General features: G+C 48.8%; 1 protein-coding gene across 2 annotated transcripts in view; it reads right to left on the bottom strand.

Annotated features, from left to right (window-relative positions):
- Nucleotides 1-20,032, bottom strand: part of Dock1 (dedicator of cytokinesis 1) — a 446,698-nt gene that overhangs the window by 387,470 nt on the left and 39,196 nt on the right. For both annotated transcript variants that reach the window (XM_046448858.2, XM_046448859.2), the window contains exons 2-5: nt 12,770-12,853; nt 7,561-7,601; nt 4,647-4,702; nt 738-834 (exon numbers count right to left, since the gene is read on the bottom strand). In XM_046448858.2, the coding sequence (XP_046304814.1) occupies nt 738-834; nt 4,647-4,702; nt 7,561-7,601; nt 12,770-12,853 (278 nt within the window). The remainder of the gene's footprint in view (nt 1-737; nt 835-4,646; nt 4,703-7,560; nt 7,602-12,769; nt 12,854-20,032) is intronic.

The raw sequence follows: 20,032 nt of genomic DNA, 5'->3' as shown, positions 1-20,032 counted from the left end.
TATAATCAAGAACAACAAGCTGCCCAAGGAGCAGCTGTGGGACTTTAGGAAGTTTTCTATGTTCCTGAGAAATTAACGCACTGACTTCCTCCCAGAGCGCTTGCTTGGTGGTAATAACATTAGCATATGAGAAATCAACACTCTGAATAGAAATACAGGCTTAACAAAAGCCAACCTTCTGCAAATATGAATCTGTGTGCAAAGAAATGCCCTGAGGGAATATGAAATGTAGATGCCAGAACTCCAACCTCTGCATTAATAAGACTTCTCCTGTGATCAGCACAACTGGACAACTGCACACCAAGATAGAATACAAAACACTCCCCACAGCAAAAATATGACAAATCTTAATCAATAAGAGGCACCACCCAAAGTCACCCTCTACGGCATCCATCAAAAAGCACCTATTTCAGTCTCAAAGTAGACTTTAGTTTCTTGATCAAAACAAAAACTCGGAGATAACATAAACTCAGATTGCCTGGTCCGAGGGCCGGAGAGCAACCACATCCCCTTTGCACAGGAGGCAGGGGGAGTCCACGGCCCCTCGCTTGATAGCCTCCCACTGCTCCCCAAGTGTGCAGATCAAAGGGCACACGGCCCCCAACAGCAGTCAGATCAGGGGGCAGGAGGCTTTCTCTGCCCTCTCTATGTAAGATCCTGTCCCTGAGGTTCTCAGGATGCAGAAAGGTCCAGAAACACCACTCTTGGTTTTTAAGTTTAATGTCATGTCTTCTCACCACATAGAGCTGCCTCCAGATGGTGGACCACTCGCGAAGCGTCGTGGTGACCTCCTGAATGAGCGGGAGGTCACCCGGGATGACCGTCTCATGTTGCCTGGGATGAAAGAAGGAAAAGAGGCTGATTCCAAGGTTCATCAACCACTGTACGCTGTACCAGTCCAGGCCCGAGTTCAACATTTAAACAAAGAGAAAGACAATATACCAGCAAACCTGTTCACACATATAAATACACCCAAGAACGTTAAGCATGGTTTGCACAGAGCCTGAGAGTGTCCGTGTATTTTCCTGCACGTCAGCTATCTACCTGCACGTCAAAGCAAGATGAAGAATGAGAATGATCTCCATTAAAAGCCTTCAGAATGTGAGGGTCTGGAAGTGGAGAGCACACTCATAGCACGGCCCCATCTATCTTAGAGAAGCGGTAAATTACCACCCGTCCACGTGGCCCTTGCATGCGGTTTGGGTTAAGGTTGTTTCACATTTCCATCATGCATAAAACTCGAGTGACATGCAGGAAGCGGTTGTCCTTGGTGAAGTGCGAGCCAGGTCACAGCGTTCACATGTCCTTGGGTACTCCATCCAGTCCCGAGCCTGACAAGCTTTTTACCTTTTCCCTCCACCCTGAAAGATAGCCCTTGGCTTATGTCTAACTCTGTCCACGTCTGCATCTTCTTTTTGGCAATCAAAGCAGCCTTCGTTTTCTGGGCAGTTCTCAGAGCTGGCACTATGCTCACAGGCTGGGACTGGGTAGGGCTAAAGCTATGGCTTGTATATTAGGGTACCAGGGCCCAGGAGCACTCTGTGTATCCTGAACAGACCAGAAGCCAGTCAGGGGGAAGGTTCAGGGCACTACCATAGGTCCCCCGTGTCCTTGATTACGTGCCCAGGCCACTGGAGAGACCTAACTTGGCTCATGACTGGGGTTCAGTATGCAATGGCTTATTAGTGGGGGGGTCTTCCAAAGCAAGAGACAGTGAGTCCCAAAGGAATACTGTCCTCATGGGGAGACCCAGACCTAATGCATGAGGAGGAGCTGTGTGCCAGGCCACCCCCACCACACAACACTGCAGCTGAGGACCTCCCGTGACAGGACACCACCAGATCTACTGAGATGTGACTGCCAAGACAACCCCACTGAGCCTGTCACCAAGGGCCCAGGGAGGTTGATACGTATGTGGTTCTCAAGGGTCTACAGTGCCATTTGCATGGCCTGCAGGGGAGGGTGACGTCTGCCGCACTGGGCACACACTGGCAACGTCTGGGCTGCCAGAGTCTGGGGGCTCTTCTCACACTACTGGAAGCCTGGCACTCAGTCACACAGACCAAGTCCTTGCGGCCAGGGTGTCAATTAATGAGCCAGGTTCCTGTCTCCGTTCTGGTCCCTGCTTCTTTCCTCCCTTTCCATACACCTGATGTCCCCTCGGCGAACGTGCCAACTGACACTAGTGCACTTGATCTTGCTGTGCCCGCCAGGAAGCAGGACCCCTACAGGACAGAATGCACAACCCCAGTGACGCTGCCTATAGGCGTGGTCAGACCGAGGAGAGGTCAGAGCAGAGCACCGGTGAGAATGAATGGCCCACCAGGAGTGGACGGTGGGAGGGGCTGGCAAAAGGCCACGGGCTTCTAGTGGAGTGGGGAGAACGTCCGAGAGCTCTGCCATACAACCCGGTGACTAAGTCAGCAAGGACACTTCCTACACCGGAAAATAACCCAGGGAGCAGATCCAAGGTCTTCTCACCACAAATAAACAAGAACGGGAGGTAGTGCATGTTAATCGCCTGACTTAGCCATTACATCACAAATACATATTTCAAAACATCATGTTGTACATCATAACTGGATGCAATTTTTATTAGTCAACTCAAAATAGAAAATATTTTTAAAAATGGATGAGGCAGAGCAGATGCTCAGCCAATGGTGGTGATTCTTCCTGGGCACTTGTTCTTACACAAAAGCAAGATATCAAGAGAAAGGTCAGGCATGGAGGTCCCAAGCTGAGCCTGAGGGACCAGGTGTGAGGACAAGAGGCCATGTCACAAGCAAGAAGCAACAGAGAAGTCCCAGAAGGCCAAGGACAGCACCGTACAGCGGCGGGCAGGGAAGGAAGGGGGAACAGCACGGGGAGCAGTCAGGGGAACCGCAGAAAGGGGCCAGGAGGCCCTCAGCACCACCACGGGGCATTACATGGAGTGGTGGCCACAGTGTCCAACGCTAGAGTGACACCAGGCCCGGAAGTGAGGGCACACAGGTCACCACGACAGTGCAAAGGGAGAGGATAGCGAGAAGTGCTGTTTTATGGGGGAAAAAAAGAATTGGTGACAGCAGGCATATGTCAGTCATTTGGGATGTCCAAAAGTGGAAGAAGGCCATATCCTGAGAGAAGAGAGAGGCCAAGCGAGAGAGAGATCATGTAAGAGAGAGAACCAGCAGGGACTGTGCCAGAAAGAGACACCAACCACAGAGATCCTCAGAGAAGAGCCTGCAGAGGGACAGGAGCCTGAAACTGGACAGCACAGAGGCAGCAGCAGTGGGCAGTAGTGGGGGAGAGCGGCCCGCACCAGGAAGAAGGAGGGAGCACAGAAGGGAGGGTGGATGTCTGCAGCTTCAGGAGGAGAGGAGGCACCACCCCGGCAAGCCCGAGGACACCAGGCCCTTTGCAGAGGGAGCAGGTGGACAGCCCAGCGGGTCAGGAGCGTGGAGCGTCCAGAAGCAAAGCACCAGCAGGACAACGGTCTGCACACCACGCATCTCACATCTCCATCTGCTGACCTCACTGGAGCACCTGAGACCAGGAGACCCAGGACAGGAGGAACACAGTGCCCCTGCCTGCCTGGGAGGGCGTGGCTCCCCTCAGCGAGAATCAAGGCAATGACTGATCACTTTATTAGAGTGATTCATAATTACATCTCACGTATATTCCTTTATAGGCATCAGAATGCTTTGAAAAAATATTAATCAATCAAGCTGACAAGGATTCAACACAGGTATAAAGTACATTAAATGCCCACATTATTCAGTTATTTCTGTAAGAGGATATAACAATTTCAAAACTTTCTTTTTCTTCCCCTTAGAACTTTGCATACAAAACATTTTATCTCTAAAAAAGAAAAAAAGAAAAAAAAACTCTCCCTATTGCAGGTCATCACCATTCATGCCTCTAAATTATTTTCTTCATTCTAATTATGCATCATGGAACTAGAGAACCCGAACAGCCCTTTCGTATGTTAAAAGTACAGTGCTTGGAAAGGCAATTTTGTAATCAGCCAGAGAGATGTCATTATGCAGTAATCATATGATTAGTAATTTTATAATTTACATATTTAACTGAGTGTGAAGATGTAGCAGAGACCAAAAAAAGAAAACATTTTAATGCTCCTTCTTCCGAATTCACACCTGGCTGTTCATTTGCCATTCCTTCTGAATGGGTTCCTGCTCCACAAATGTCCCTTTAATGACCATATGCATCAGTGTGATGACCTCCAGGAAGCACAGATCATAATGAGATGAAATGCAAATTCATACGTGTCCCAATTTAACAACTGCTGCTACCCCCTAAACTCCATTTGTATTACAGCATGCTAACCCTTCCAGAAAAAATGGACTCCGAGCTGAGTGGGAGGGGGCAGGGCTGTGGAGTCTGCCGAACGGGTAGCTCACAGGGAAGCAGAGACCCAGGTTCAAGGAGAAGGCCTGCAGTTGTGCTGGTGACCTCAGACTCTGAAGGCTCAAAGCAACATGGTACTGCACTCTAAATCATGGATTCCCTTTCTGCCCCCTCAACTCCTGAATTACTGGCGTCAGTCATACAGGTGGTCTTACCCCCGAGTGCTACCCAGCTGACTGTTCAGCAGCTGCACCACAAGTAATTGCAATTCTTCATTTAAACATCGAGAAAAAACTCACCCTTTTCCTTCAACTATTGCTTCTTTAAGATGAATATATGAAGCAGGAAATATACCCTTTGAGGGAAAAAAAAAGTTTTCATTATCAACATGAACAGTGCATGCAAATCAAACAACAGCCCTGCAAAGGTGGGAGTCCGGATAGCTGGGTCACTATTAATTTTGCAAGTTTTATGCTAAGCCTGACATACAACACATCAGAGAGAACACAAAGTGTGAAAAACAGCAACGCAATCAGCTTGTATTTCAAAGAGTCCACAGATGTCTTAGAAGAAACAGAGACAATGTGTTTGCAAAGGAAAAATTTCACTTCTCATTTTCTCCATAAGTTGCTCCCTTTTCCGCTGCTGATCTTGCCATAGGCAAGCCAAAGGCCAGCTGGTGATGATGGTTGAGGAAGATTTCCCCCTTTCAAAATAATAAGATTGTCATCAGAATTTGGTTTATATCATGGCTTGCCACTTATGCACTGACCCCTGCTCTACACCCATTGGAACTTTCTCAAAAATCTCCAAACAGAGGGACCAGTGGTAAAATAAAGGGGAATGAACATGGTCCCATATGCACAGCAGCCGGGGGAGCACGCTAGCTCATGCTGTACACCACGCTCCATCTCCAAAGTGCAACACACACACACAACCCACAGGACTGGGCACCAGGGAGGTGATTTCTTAACAGGACACTGGTGTCAGACACAGTCTGAAAAGTGCCAGGAGGAGCTTTATCAAGAGCTGTGGTCCTCTCCCTGACCCTTGCTGAAGCGGAGCAGAGGTGAGCACGGGGAAGACGTGCAACGGGGCCACGGGGCTGGGGTCTCGGGCAGCACAAGCCAGCAAGCACTTCCTGTGTGAGATCTGGAGCACAGAGCAGAAGCCCAGTCAGTGTTCTGTGGCAGGAACAGGAGCTTCTCACGGGGTCCTCCCTGCATCTGCCCCCAAAGAATCAATACAAGATCCAAAACCAGACTGGCAATTTTGATCAGAAGGGCATGGGGCACAGAAAGGGCTGACCAGGGTTCCCTGCTCCTCCTGCCTACAGGGACAGTGGCTGGACTGAATATAAGGAAATGTTATCACAAGAATAAAAGAGTCAGGCAAGAAGTCAGAGACCGAGCCACATGAAGGACCAAGAGACCCAACACAGCTTGAGCCAGCCAAGTCCCAGGTATCCCAGACACCACTAAGTTCCAGCATGGTCAAAGGGACATCTTTCCAAGATGCCAATGTGTTCAAATGAGGGTACAAAAGCAAAGGAGCCACCCCCAGCCCTGGCAGTGCACAGGCAGAGATCCCTTCGGTCTCAGCAAACCCACCCAGTAGTGAAGCCAGAGGAAGGGCAACATCCAGATGAGGCTGGGCACACCTAGGGGTTGAAAATGAGCAACTTGGTCTAGGGCACTCGGGACCGGCCTGCAGAACACTGAGAGTCAAGATTTCTAAGGGTCACGTCCCTTCCCTGCTTCTGGGAATGAGGCAAAACTAAAGCTCTGCAAGGCTTCCATTTGCTCCTCTGCCAATGAGGGCTCTGGTGCAGGAGTACTGTGGTCCAGGAGGCACCGGGGAATGGGAGAGACCCTAAACTGGGTGAGGTGGTCCCAAAAGCCAAGTGCCACACAAGCACCAAGGAAAACAAAGAGTCCCTGGGCAGCACAGGAGGCTGCAGCTTCGTCCTCTGTGCGGGCAAGGCAGGGAGGGGGGGGGGGTCAGTCCCCAATCCTCAGGTCTTCATTACCGCCATCTTCAACTGTGGTGCTCCAGAAGAAACTCAGGGTTTCCTCTGCAAGAATACTCCTCCATCAAAACACAAGAGAAATTGATGGGAAAAGAGAACATCCTTGAGGACTCTTCTACCGCAAGGTTGAAATCTGTCTGTTCCCAACTCTGGGGCTCAGGACACTTACAGCCCAGTCTGAGCCCAGCAGGGCCGAGTGCAGAGGTCCTTCCAATTTGGAGGTTCAGCTGTCCACTACTCCTTCGAGTGACTCTCTGTTAGAACCTAAACATGGTATGCCAGAGAAGGCTGCCCTGAGGACCAACCTGCACCCCTCCCAAGTAACTGTGGTGTGAGAGGATGAGCAGCTTCAGATGTGGTCAGCATGGCCTGGCTCAGGCCTCCGGGGAAGGCAGAGCAGAACTTCCAAAACCTGTCTAAAGGCTCAGGACCACAGTGGGAAGAAAGCCCAGCCCAAGATGGAGATGAGGGAGGCCAACTCCAAGAAGGGCACAAACCATCGTCCAATGTAATTAGACCTTAAAACATATAAGTTAGCATGGGCGCCTAAGTACAGCTTCGAATGGACGGTGCTTCAAAATCGCGACATCAGAGAGTCAAACCGAAGAGCCATAATTAGGTTTTGCAAAGCTAAGAATGCTAAAGCCACGGAATTGTGGCTGGGAGTGATCTGAGGTCTAATTACATGTTTTAGTTTCAGATATTCAGAGACTCGGGCAAGCAAACAGCCCTAAAAAGCAGCTTTTTGTTACTCAACCTGAGTGGTATACAAATCATCCAGTGCAAGAGGAAAGGCAAGCCTGAGCCTCGCAAGCTGCTCCCTTGTCGAGGCTGAAGTGAGGCCGGAAGCTGCTGGCAGCCTGGGTCTCTCCAAAGTCGCTCTCTCAGCTCGTTCCCTGGCCTGCGCTGCCTACGCAGGAGGCCAACCTCACCAAGACAAGAGGGTTCCCACTACCTGAGGACAACAGGCCAACCGGGTCCCACCCAGCACCTCCCCCAGAAAAGGAAGCAGCCATTCCTCCATCCACAGGCTGCCCAGGAGGAAAGCATTCAAGGTAGCTGACCTTTCCATCCATGTACTGTTTAAATTCAGAAAAGAAGACATGCAAGTACGACCCAGGCCCAGATGAGATGGAACTGATTTCCTCCCACACCGAGCACTACCTATAATGAAAAGGACTTACCTTCTTGGACTTCTTCCTCAAGGTGTAGCCTCGGTACCACCCTGCACAGACAGAGTGGAGTGTTAGTAATAGGAGGAGCCACCGGGCCAGCAGCAGCCTCAGGGTTGGACACCTCCCTGAGGGCCATCAGCCCAGAATTCGACACCCTAAGGCCCTGAGGTCCAGTAGGCAGGCCAGACCTTTATCTCCACTTGCCTCACCTTGCCCTGGGCAGCAAGCTGAAGCTAAGGAGCCCAGTTCCAAGAGGAAGCTGTCCTTTCAGCCACAAGTCCCTAGTAGGCTCCTTATGTATGCACTGACCCTTCTCCCCACCGCCTGCCTTGAATCAGGGTTCAAATGCACATACCAGCACCCTCAGATCATCAAGAGCTGCACTGCACAGAAAACCTATTGAGAACCAACTTCCTCCCTCTCCACAGGAGGAGCCATGCCCTGGGGCAGCCATGATCTCACAAAGCGCTTCTGTGGCCAGACTGCAGCAGGAAGTGTGGTCCAGCAGAGGCCCACCTACCCCCTGGGGGTTGCCTGGACTCAATTTCCCTTTTCTCCAGAAAGAGAGAAAGTAAACAAGGGAAGGACTCCCTATTTATATCAAACACTGAAAGCAGTCACTTCACCAGCAGACAGACCTGACCCCACCCAGTACCTCCCGCAGACTCTGTGAATGACAGGGGTCCACGGCCTGTAACCGTCTCCTGACCACTGTACCATACCCTGAAGTCAGGTGGGTGTTTTCCTACCCAAACATTCTGCAGTCCCTCCAGGCAAACTTACCTCTGGAAAGCAAACCCAAAGCTCAGAGACAGACCCAACCCTGCCCCACAGGAGGCAAAGGACCTCTTTGGAGAGTGGCAGACAACACTTGGAAAATGTGTAAGCTGGGTAAATTCACAGGGATTCACCAAACGCCGAGTTGTATACATTATCAAAAAGCCAAACCTAGATACCAAGGACGTCCAGGCATGAGAGAGAAGCCCAGACAGATCTGGGAACAGGCAAACGCAGCAGCAATTACCCTCTGCCCCATCTCAAAAAGAAGCAATTTTAACAACCAGGGGGGAAGGCGCTTTGGGAACCAAAAAGTGATGGTATTAAGATAGGCAAAACATTAAGAAATGACAGAAACCCCAGCCTGAGCAGGGGGCACTGCAGATAGTAAGTGTCCAGACATCAGGCGCGTATCTGAAGGGTTACCTCCTGATAGCCACAGTGGAGTCCAGAGGTTTCAGACACCCCAGCCCCGAGTCAGTGCCACCAGTGACAGTGTCCACAGACAGCAAAGTGCAAGAGGAGAGAAGGTGAACCTAATGAGCTGTTCAAACTGCATTTGCTCAATTTGGAGGACTGTCCTTTACCCTGTTATTATGTCCTTCCTGCATTTCAACACTAATATGTCCATTGTTTTCTGAAACTGACAAAGGATTAATAAGGATAAGGAAATTTCACAGAGGAAAGAAGAAAGCAGCAACCAAATAAAAATAAGAGCAAATTGTAGAAACAATGCATAAAGAAGAAGCCTAAAGACTTACGCATTTGAGAGATGCTCAAACTCACTAACAAGAAAGGACAACTTAAGCTGGGTGCGGTGGTGCATGCCTATAATCCCAGCAGCTCAGGAGGCTGAGGCAGGAGGATCACAAATTCAAGGCCAGCTTCAGTAACTTATCGAGGCCCTAAGCAACTCAACAAGACCCTGTCTCAAAATAAAAAAATAAAAAGGGCTGGAGATGTGGCTCAATGGCTGAGTGCCCCTGGGTTCAAACTCTGGTACCAAAAAAATTTAAAAATTTAAAATTAAAAAAAATGAATCAAAAGCTTTTTTAAAAAGCACTGCTACACAGTTATCAAGAGTGGTAAGAACAACACAGCAGGGAATGTAGATTACAGCTGCCAGCAAGGGAGCAGCAGGCCCAGTGCACCTAAAGGGAGGGTCCCCACTGAAGGAGACCAGCAACCACCTCAGGAAACACAGCCCAAAGACATCCGCGGGACAGACAGGTGTGTTCACGGCTCAGGACCCAGGGCGGCTGGCAGAGCGGCCATCTGAGCACCCACGACTGGGAGGGCGTTGGCAAAGCAGCTGGAGCTACACTGGGAGGAGGGGAGCCCCTTCTAGAGGCAGAAGGAGAGCTGAGGCTACGTTCATCTACCCTCAACACACCCCCAATAGGGCGAGGACTCGGGTAAACAAGACCCCTTCAAACAGAGCAAAATTGTTTCTTGGAGGGGCAGGGGGAGCACACCGTGAGGACAAGGAGGGATCTTGCATCACTTAATGTCAACAGATGCTAGTTTCCTTTTAAATGGGCTTCCTAAGCAAAGTGCAGGCCTACAGTTGGCTTCCCCAGGTATTTGAAGCATTATTCCCTCATCTAACTGAACTATGTGTCAGAAGTTTCCTCGGTGCACAAACGCAGAAACGGATGGACCCAACCTCTGTCCTCCATGAGCTCAGACCCAGAAAGCCCCTCAGACAGGCAGGGGCCAAACCACAAACCAGCCTGCAAGACTGCAGTCAGTCCGACAGGGAGAGAATGTCACCTGGAGAATGAGGGGATGGGACACTGTGACCTCCTTCTTGCAAAGCAGGGAGGAGGCTGGGGTAGGAGAGTCTTAGCTAGCAGAACTCACAGGGCTTGCAGCAGCCTCCACGGAGGCAAGCAACTGGTCAAAAAGAGACTTACCCAAGAGACAGGCAAATCTGGGCAAAACACAGTCCCTGGACTCAGGGAGGCCACAGTCCAGCACAGGAAAATAGCAGGTCATTTTGGAATAAAATATAATAGTCATTAACACTTTTAAAATTTTAATGTTGTGGCTGAACCAAAAGGACTATTTCCTGATCTCTATAAGTGATGCCTGCAGCTTCTCCCAGGTAAGGCCTTCAGCCCCTGGGGACCCTCATGGAAATGAGCAGACAGCAGAACTGTCATGGCCACACCAGAGTCACTTGACCTGGCATCAGGTTGTCCCTGGATGCCGCAAGCTCCTCCCCCTCCACAGGGGCCTGGCAGTGTCTTTTCTGTGCTCTGGGCTCCAGGCCTGGCAGAGCCTGAGAAAGAGCAATTAACCACAACCTGAAGGCAAACGTGTTCTCAGAACCTTATTTAATCAAGAGTGACCGTGGAAAGCAAGTCCCTGCGGGGGAGCCATCTGAAGCTACATCCTGGGAACAAGCCTGGCCCACCGGAAGGGATCACAGAGAAAGGCAGAAAACTTTTCTTAGAGTAAAAGCAGGGGCTGGGAGAACAAGCTGTAAGACGGACCATGAATCGTAGACAGAACACGAGGAAAACAATGGAAATAACCAGTCCACTTCTACTTGACGCCGTCACCAAGTTTCTCAAATTTGCATCTAATTCCCTAAATGGATCTCTCTGATCAGACTGATCAAAACCAAGCCATTAGCTGTCAAGGGAGGGAAATCCATTTCATGTCAGAGTCTATGAAGACTGAAATGTTTTAGAGGGCTGGTCCAGCCTGAGAGGAAGGCTCCGTGAAGAGCCCCTCGCAGTGTCGGCCAAAGAGCCAAAGGCCACTCACTCTCAGATGACCTGGAAGTGCATCCCAAGGACAGCTGACGTCTAAGGAGGGCCCTGTTTAAAGAGTGCATTCTTGTTCCTAAGCAAGGAACAAGACACTGAAGTCCCTACATCTGGGGCCCTGCAGGAAATCGTTAACTACTCAGGAATGATGTCACAGCCCAGTTTATTACCCACGATTTCAAGTTCAACTGACCAGCGGCAAAAATAAAGAAGATATCAGAGCATTTCCCTTCAGTCTGAGATGAAAGGGTTGATCCCTAACCTCTACTTAATTTCTCTGTTTCCTCTAAGCCACAGGCAATATGTACCGAGAATAGATAAGGAAATCCAACTGTCAGCTGTCAACATTGGAAACAAGCAGCCAGTGCCCCTCACAACTACCGATTCACTTAAGAAACAGCTCTGTTCTGCAGAGCGACAACTGTTCCCAGCCATACACCCCTAACACATATACAAAAAAATTGAGATAGGACTTTCAGGGTAAGACGTGCAAACAGAATAAGTTTTAAGTCAGCACGCATCAGAAGGGGAAAGAGAGAGGGCCACAGCCATGCCTGTTTTAATGCATCTGTGTGTCTCAGAGGTGTCCCCAAGGACACCTGAGCCAGGCACGGCTCACCTGATACACACAAGTCTAGCGCAGCTCATTCTTGTGCAAAGTGGATTGTGAAGACTGAGCTGGATGTTCAATTTGTTGATTGCTATGGGATGTCTACGATTCCCTCTCCCATTTGGAAGGGTTTAGCTAAAGCTGGTCTAAAAGCAATTTGGTTATTTAAATGATCCATCTTAATCAGTTCTTTTTATTCGCATGCTGTATGGGAATCACCCCTTCAAGCAGAAAATGAACCCAACAACAGGAAAACACAATCTTAACATCCAGATTGCAGCAGTGGTTAAAAAAACCAAGCCCAGGGCTGGGGGTGGGGCTCAGCGGGAGAGCATCTGTTCGCCTAGTATGCGTGAAGCCCTGGGTTCCAAGCCCAGCACTGCAAAAAAATAAAGAAAACGGCCAGCCCATCATCTCTTCCCTTCTATGCGATGATAAGCACAGCATAAAATGAAGATGGTCTGCTCAAATAATTTGCAAAACACTAAATATGAAAACCAACTGCCTGAAAATTAACAAGGATGCCGGAAAGACACTATGACCACAGGGTCTTTAGTGAATGACTGTAACGACTGCTTCCCTGGACTGCATCCCACAGAGCTGTGACAATCTGCTCACCCCTGAGAAGGTGGGGGTCACAGATAAAAAGAAAAAGGAAAGAGAATGAGAAATAGTGACAGCATTAAAACTTCACAGTTCACACCAACACATCAAAGCAACAGACCAAACACTGAAATATCTTAGAGCTGGTTTTTTTAATCAAGTGGTCGGCTATGAACAGCCACGATTTACATCCACTTGCAAACTAAGGTGCCCATGGGGTTTTTTTTAGATGTTAAAAATGGGGATTTTTAGTTTTAGGTTGATCTTATTTTAAAAAGGAGAGCTGCCCCAATACCTTTACCCCCAACAACAGCCACCTATAAAACAACAGCCACCTATAAAAAAAAAAATCACAAAAACAGAATGTGATGACATACGTATTTGGTCATAGGGACTGAAAAAGTATTCAACTGTCCAAAACAGCAAGAGAAAAGACAGCAAAATAACACACCTTCATAGGTCTCTAGGATGTGCACCGTGTCTCCGATCTGCAAAGAAAGCTCATCGGCTCCTCTGGCGTCGTAGTTATAAAACGCTGTGGAGAAAAGGGGGGAAATGTGTTAATGGAGGAGGGGTCAACTACTCTCGGTTATCTGTGCTTGTTTTTAATGCTGTTTGCTTGTCAAATTGAATCACAGTCAGTCTTCGCCTCATCCTCTCTGACACCCACAAAGGGACCTCTTCCTCCACACCAAGCCAAGGCCCTGGTATGGAGACGTTGCTAACTCCCATCACACCAGACGACCAGGATCATTTATTTTTAATGGCACGAAGTGTTATGTGATGCAAAATTTGCCACTTGAACCACTGCTAAATGTACGATCCAGTGACATTAAGTACATTCACAATGTCGTACAACCATCTCCCCTACCTGTTTCCAAAACGCTTCTGTCTCTCCAAACAGAAACCCCACGCATTCTCCATTCTCCCTCCCAGCCTGCGACCTCTAATCTACTTTGGGTCCCCATGAATCTGACAGCTCACAAGTGGAACCCCACAGCATCTGCCCAGTGCATCTGACTTCTGTCACTTGGCATGATGCTCTCAAGGGTGCCCTGAGTAAAATCTGGTATCAGGACTTCATTCCCTTTTATTCCTGAGGAATATGCCATGTCCTCTCCTAACACCTCCCTCACCTGCCTTCCAAGCCCGCTTCCCTGGAGGGGCCAGCCTGCAGCCCTGTGTGCACCAGCACAGACCTCCCTTGCCCACAGGGTGCACCTCGTCCACAATACCAGGCCCTGAATTTGCTTGCTCTTTCAACTCTGCTCCTCTGAGCAGCCCCAGCACACACCCCACTTCACCCCTTCGTATCTTGATCTGTATGCACCAGTCTCCCCAACTAAAATAAAAGACTTATTTTTACAAGACTTTCAATCTTGCATGCCTCCACCTCTGAGGACAGGACCCCGCGCAGCCTCCAGGGTGTGGCCTCAAGGAACCGAGCTGCCCTGGGCTGCAGAGGCAGGCTAGACTTGCAGGCTGTGCAGCCTCCAGGAGCCCCACATTCACAGTCTCTAGAGACCGACAAGTTGAGCAGGAGACCCCGTACCTCTGAACACCTGGGGAGCCGCCTGCATGTGACTACCCATCTATCTCCAGTTTCTCAGTCTGTTAAATAAGGACCATGACACCCAACTCAGAATTGTGGGTGCATTTTGCATCTTAAAGGGTACAATGGGGCACAGAAAATACTTCACTAATGGTGATGGTTCTTGTATTTGTAGGTATTTTGTTTTTCCTGCTATAAGGACTTTTTTAGCTTCCAGAGTCCTTTTTTAAAAGTCAAGGCAAGGACACGGTCTTAAAAATTCTTTAAAAATCTCCAAAAAAAATCATATATGTATTAAAAAATCCATTTTTCTCAGGTAGTTTCCTATCTTTCCCCCAAATTCATAAAATGTAAGTGTCCTCAACTGACAGAGATGGTTATTAGTAGTTATTAAGTTTATTTAGCATCTTATGGTGACTCAGGAAATAACCATGCCAGGTAAAGGAAGCCCAGAGCATATGCTGACTCCCTGGTTCAACATAACCATATCCTTAACCCACAGGAACCATAACACGCCCACCACCCCTACCAGCATGCCTACCAGCTTGTATTCTGCTATAGGTAAGGGGAAAGCAGATGTGAAAAATAATAAAGTAAGATAAAATGAGAAGTGCTGGCAGCTGTCAAGCGTAAATGCATTTGGACGTGTGCCTCTGAGAAGCTCACACGTCATCCCTTCCCGAGCCGTTCACATTCAAATGCCCATCCCATCCCTATCCCGGAAGTGGACAGTGGAATCTCACACACAGATTCAGAAACCACAAGTTCAGCTACGAAACGAGCCTCAAGATCCATGATTTTGTAAGTGGAGGAGAAAAGCGCCCCAGAGGGGTGTGCATGTGGCCCCAGGTCTCACAGCAGGGTCAGGGCGGAGGCACTGGCTAAGCAGCCCTGGCCCTGTGTTCAAGTTAACAACTAAATGACCAGATATAAGGGTGAACCAAGAGACTACAATGTAAGAGTCATTGACAAGAGGGTGGCAGACAGAATAACGTCCTCTAAAGATGTCCCTTTCGGAATTGCCAGAAAGGTAATCACAAAGGTCCTCACGAGTGGGACGCAGGAGAGATGGAGTCCAGAGAGGAAATGAGTCAAAGTGTTACAAGGAAGGGGAAAGCAGCCAAGGAATGCAGCAGCTAGAGGCTGGAGAGACCAGGGTGCGCGTCCCCCACAAGCCCCTGCCTCTGGGGGTCAGGCTGTGAGTGCAGACCACCCCTCTCTCTCAAACCCAGTTACCTTGCTTACCGGCTCAGTTACAGATGGACACTATCTGCTACTAATATACATCCCTGTGGATACCTCAACCTTGGACAGCAGAGTCCAGTGCAGAAGCTTGAATGCTACCTGTGACAAGTGGAGTGGGAGAGGGCACAGAGACGAGCCACTCATGAGGGGCCTTCCTGGCAGGCTCTTTTCCTCTCCTTGTAAACAGCTGCAGCAGCCCAGAGCGACAATGCACATCTTTTTCCAAAAATAAAGAATTATCACTCTAGTCTCTGCCTCATCCAGGTTATGAGCATCCGAGGTTTAGAAAGACAAGGCCATCACCTCTGCTCACTCTCCTGATCACCCTAAAACAGCTGTCCAGTGATGTCAGAAGAGAACTAGGACTCCTGTCCATAAGGAAGGGAGGAAGAATTCCATCTGCACCAGTGCTGCTCATCATGCTGACGGAATGACACTAGAGTTGAGGTTGTTGCCCCTGCTGCTGATACAACTCCAGGGGCACCACAAATGCTGCTGCTGGTGATGACTGTTTCCTCAAAGAGAGCTTGACTATTTCTTTGTGGTGAAGATACGATGATGGTTAAGATGTTAGTGACGATGGTTAAGACATGATGATGGTTAAGATATTAAGGTGATAATGATGGATATGATGGTGATGATGGTGATGGTGATGGTGATGATGGTGATGTTGATGGTGATGGTGATGATGGTGGTGATGGCAATGATGCTAATGATGCTGATGGTGGTAATGGTGGTGATGGCGATGGTGGTGGTGATGATGGTGATGTTGATGGTGATGGTGATGATGGTGATGATGGTGGTGATGATGGTGATGTTGATGGTGATGGTGATGATGGTGGTGATGATGGTGATGATGGTGATGTTGATGGTGATGGTGATGATGGTGATGATGGTGAGGTGATGGTGATGATGGTGATGTTGATGGTGATGGTGATGATGGTGATGATGGTGATGATGTGGTGTTGATGGTAATGGTGATGATGATGGTGATGGTGATGATGGTGGTGATGATGGTGATGATGGTGATGGTGATAATGACTGTGATGATTGTGATGTTGATGGTAATGATCACAATGATGGTAAATAACAGCATTTGCTGACATTCACAAAATATATTTCATGGACCAACAAGCTTTGCATGTTCAGACTAATTCAAGGAGGTGGTTAGAGATTTGTTCTGTTTCCCTCAATCAGGGTTTCTAGCAGCTCAGAATGTACCCATCTCTGACACTGTGCAGAGCCACAGTCAGCCTGGATGAAGGCCAGGGTCCCACATCCCTGCAGAGCCTTTTCCCAGCACTTAGTTCAAAACAAGAACAGCCCCCTCAGAGCCTCGGACGGCCCTCCTGATGGCTCCCTGAAAATCACAACATCCAGTCTGGGGATCTCTGACAGGCAAATATGCCTGTGCATTCACCAAGGGCCACCCAGGTCTGAAACACCTGCTAATGAAGTTTCCCCCTCACAAGGAAAATTCCAGAAACAAAAATTTAGTTTAATACTCAAAATGTAATTGATCAATCAATGTAATTGATCATGTTCACAGAGTAGAGGATAAAAATGGTACAGCCTTCTCAATCGGTGCAGCTGAAGTATTTGATGACATGGAACTCCCCTTAGGGCAAAACAAAAGCCTACTGGACCCTTCTCACATGGAAAGTCCACCGGCAGCCCATCATCCACCTTGCAGATGGAAACCCTGGGGCCTACAGCAGAGTTCTCGCAAGCTCAAGGTGGCACCGTAAACTGCCCTGGAACCCCGTGTCCTCCCTTCCAGGCTGCCCCCCCCAACTGCCTGGCCAACTCTCCTCCACCCATCTGTGAGGCCCACAGACTCTCTCCTCTTGCCTCCAGCACCAGAGTGGCTTTCCTGAAGCCTCCATCCACAACACTGCACCTGGCCTTGGGCTGTCTGAAGAGGGCTAAATGCTCCAGCTCAGCCTTCCAGGCCCTGGGCCACCTGACTTCAACCTGCCGTGCGATCTCACCACACCCCACGCACCCTGCCCCATCCCTCTCCCTCCCAGGTGCTCCAGAAGCTGCCCCTCTGCTGGGAACACCCTCCTCCTCTACCTCGGACACCCCACTTGTCCACAGAGGCCTGCCGTTAATTCTGCACCCTTCCCCAGTCCTAACTCAAGCCTGTCTTTCTCCAGCACCAAAAAGTGTTGCAGGCATAACTGAAGTAAATGCTTGCTCCAAACTCTCCTTAAACCCCTCACCACCCACCACCTTGCAGAGTTGCTTCTCTACAGGTCTGTCTCTCCAATCAGATCTGGGGGAGGTAAACACCCTCACCCCCACACCCCACACCCCTGTTAATGAACACCGCCAGGCTTCACAGGTACTCAGTGACAACCACTTAACCAGATCACGGATATCCTCTTCTCAGGTGGTTTGCAATTAAGTGAAAGAAAACCATCATTTGTTCCTCTTCAAAATGGTCTTGCCCTCTGCAAAATGTCAGGAGGTACAGATTTATTCTATCAACAGGAGAGACACAACATCAGCTTTCTCAGCTGCTTTGGGTCTTCTCCATCCAACAAGATGACCAAGGTGTCAGGCCTCGCCCATGGCATCAAAGGCCAAGGCATGAGCCTGGTCACTCCTATGTCTCCAAATCACCTAGCTCGAGAGTGCTTCCTGTATCCCATACACCCTTGAAACAGGACCTCAGGATTTCAAGGAGCAGCTTAATAAGTTAATTGAATTCATTTAATAAGTCAATTTGGAAAAATTAATCGCTCTGCTTGTGGTTTCATTCCCTTTGTCTAGTCGTCAGTTGGAAATACGTTGGTCCAAGGGCAGTGTCCTCTTGGGAACCAGGAAAATGCAGACCATGCCCTCAACCAGATGGGGGCCAGGACCCTGTCTGTGTCCTGCAGGGCTGCATATGAAAGGGCCATCTGCCTGTCCTTGGGTTTCACAAACCCTAGCCTGTGCCAGCAACACACATGGTCCAAACCTCAGTCAGCCCCCGCTCTGATCTGCTGGGAGAGGCGATGGCGAGGGAGGTGGAGAAGGCAGTGGAGCCAGATGTAGCCCCGGGGCACAGTCATCCCACAGCCTACCTCTAAGGAGAGATTTCACACCAGGCCACTCAGGAGAGACTGGGTAGAAAGAACCAGAGCATTATACACACGCCTTGAACGTGACCCTGAGGAAGAGGCCAGGCCCCTGCCCCCAGCTTGGAGATCTGAAAACAAGGTCAACAACACTGCTGCGAGCAGCTCAGCACCCAACACGCCCAACAGCACTGGTGGCAGTTTAGTGCCAGGTGACCCTGGGCAGCACCCATGTAGAGCTGGGGCCTGGCATCCTAAACTCTGTCTTCAAAAGGAGGTGGACAGACGCATCCCTGCCTGGTGCTGGCCCCTAAATCAGACTGGTGTTCAGAGCAGGCAAGTCAACCCTGGGCAGGGCTGGAGCCTCCTGGAATAGGGACCAACCAGAATCCAAATCCAGAGGCTGGGAGCACTGGCCACATCCTGTCCGTCTCCTCTGGGAGGACGTGGGCTCCTAAGGACAGACCTGTGTCCCTTTTCTACAGCCTTCCCGTACCTGGCACACAGCACGTCCTCTAACACGAGATGACAGATGGGAGGCAAGTGGAGGGGGGAGCAGAGTCAAGCCAGGCTTTAATGGCACCATTAACATTTTTTAAAGAAGAAATGAATGAAAATACTTAGGAATAAACTTAACCAAAGAAGCAACAGACTCACACCCTGAAAAATACGAGACACTGCTGAAAGAGACATGAGATGCCCATGGAAAACCATTCCTGCTCATCACGGAGGAGAATGGACACATCAAGATGTCAACGTCGTCCAAAGTGATCTACAGATCCAACCCGACACCTACCAAAACCCCAGCACAGTTTCTCAGGGAAATGGAAAATCCATCTCAAGGACCCAGGACAGCCAAAACAACGTCGTCGAAAAAGAAGAAAGAAGGGAAGGCCTCCCATTTCCTGATTTTAATACTTAGTACAAAGCTACAGTGACATAAACAGTGCGTCACTCACATAACGCAAATTCACAAACATATGGAATGAAACAGACAGAAGTGAACCCTCACATTCAAGGTCAAAGGCATCAACAGGTATGCCAGCACCTTTCAATGGGGAGACAACAGACTCTTCAACAAATGGTACTAGGAAACTGGATATCCACTTAGAAATAACCAATAAAGCTATGCCTCATATTATTCATAAAATTAACTCAAAATAGATGAAAGACCTAAGCATAAAAGTGAAAGCTAGAAAACTCTTAGAAAAAACATGACATTGGGCTTTAGCAATGATTTCTTGGTTATGACACTAAAAGTACAGTTAAAGACAAAATAACCAGTGGCCTTCCATCAAAATTAAAAACAGTTCCAGGTAAGGTGGTGCATGCCTATAATTCCAGCAACTTGGGAGCCTGAGACAGGAGGATTACCAAGTTTGAGACCAGACTCTGGAATGTAGCAAGACCTTGTCTCAAAATAAACACACAAAAATAAAAAGTGAAAAATCAGGGATTTAGCTCAATGGTAAAGACTGTGGGATGACTGCACCCTGGGGCTACATGTGGCTCCACTTCCTTCTCCACCTCCCCTATATCAAAAAATAAATAAACATTTATTTCTAAAAATATTATGTTAAAGTATTATTTTTTAAATAAAAATAATTTAAATGTAAAATAAAAAATTTGAATGTAGAAAACATACCATTAACAGAGTAAAAAGGTGATCCACAGAATGGATTTGCAGATTCTGTATCTGATAAGTGACTGGTGTTCAGAATAAGGCCAATAAGCATATAATATCACCAGTCAATTCCAAAACCAGAGAGCTGCCTTTCACACACACACACGGACCGCATTATAACTGCTATTAGCCCCTCCCCTAGCAGTAAAAGCGTTGGCGAGGGTC

The sequence above is a fragment of the Marmota monax genome, unplaced genomic scaffold, assembly GCF_021218885.2.
Source record: "Marmota monax isolate L192 unplaced genomic scaffold, Marmota_monax_Labrador192_F-V1.1 WCK01_AAM20220418_F8-fsc00076, whole genome shotgun sequence".
NCBI lineage: Eukaryota > Metazoa > Chordata > Mammalia > Rodentia > Sciuridae > Marmota > Marmota monax.
The sequence above is the reverse complement of the archived record's forward strand: the minus strand, read 5'-3'. Positions and strand labels throughout refer to the sequence as shown.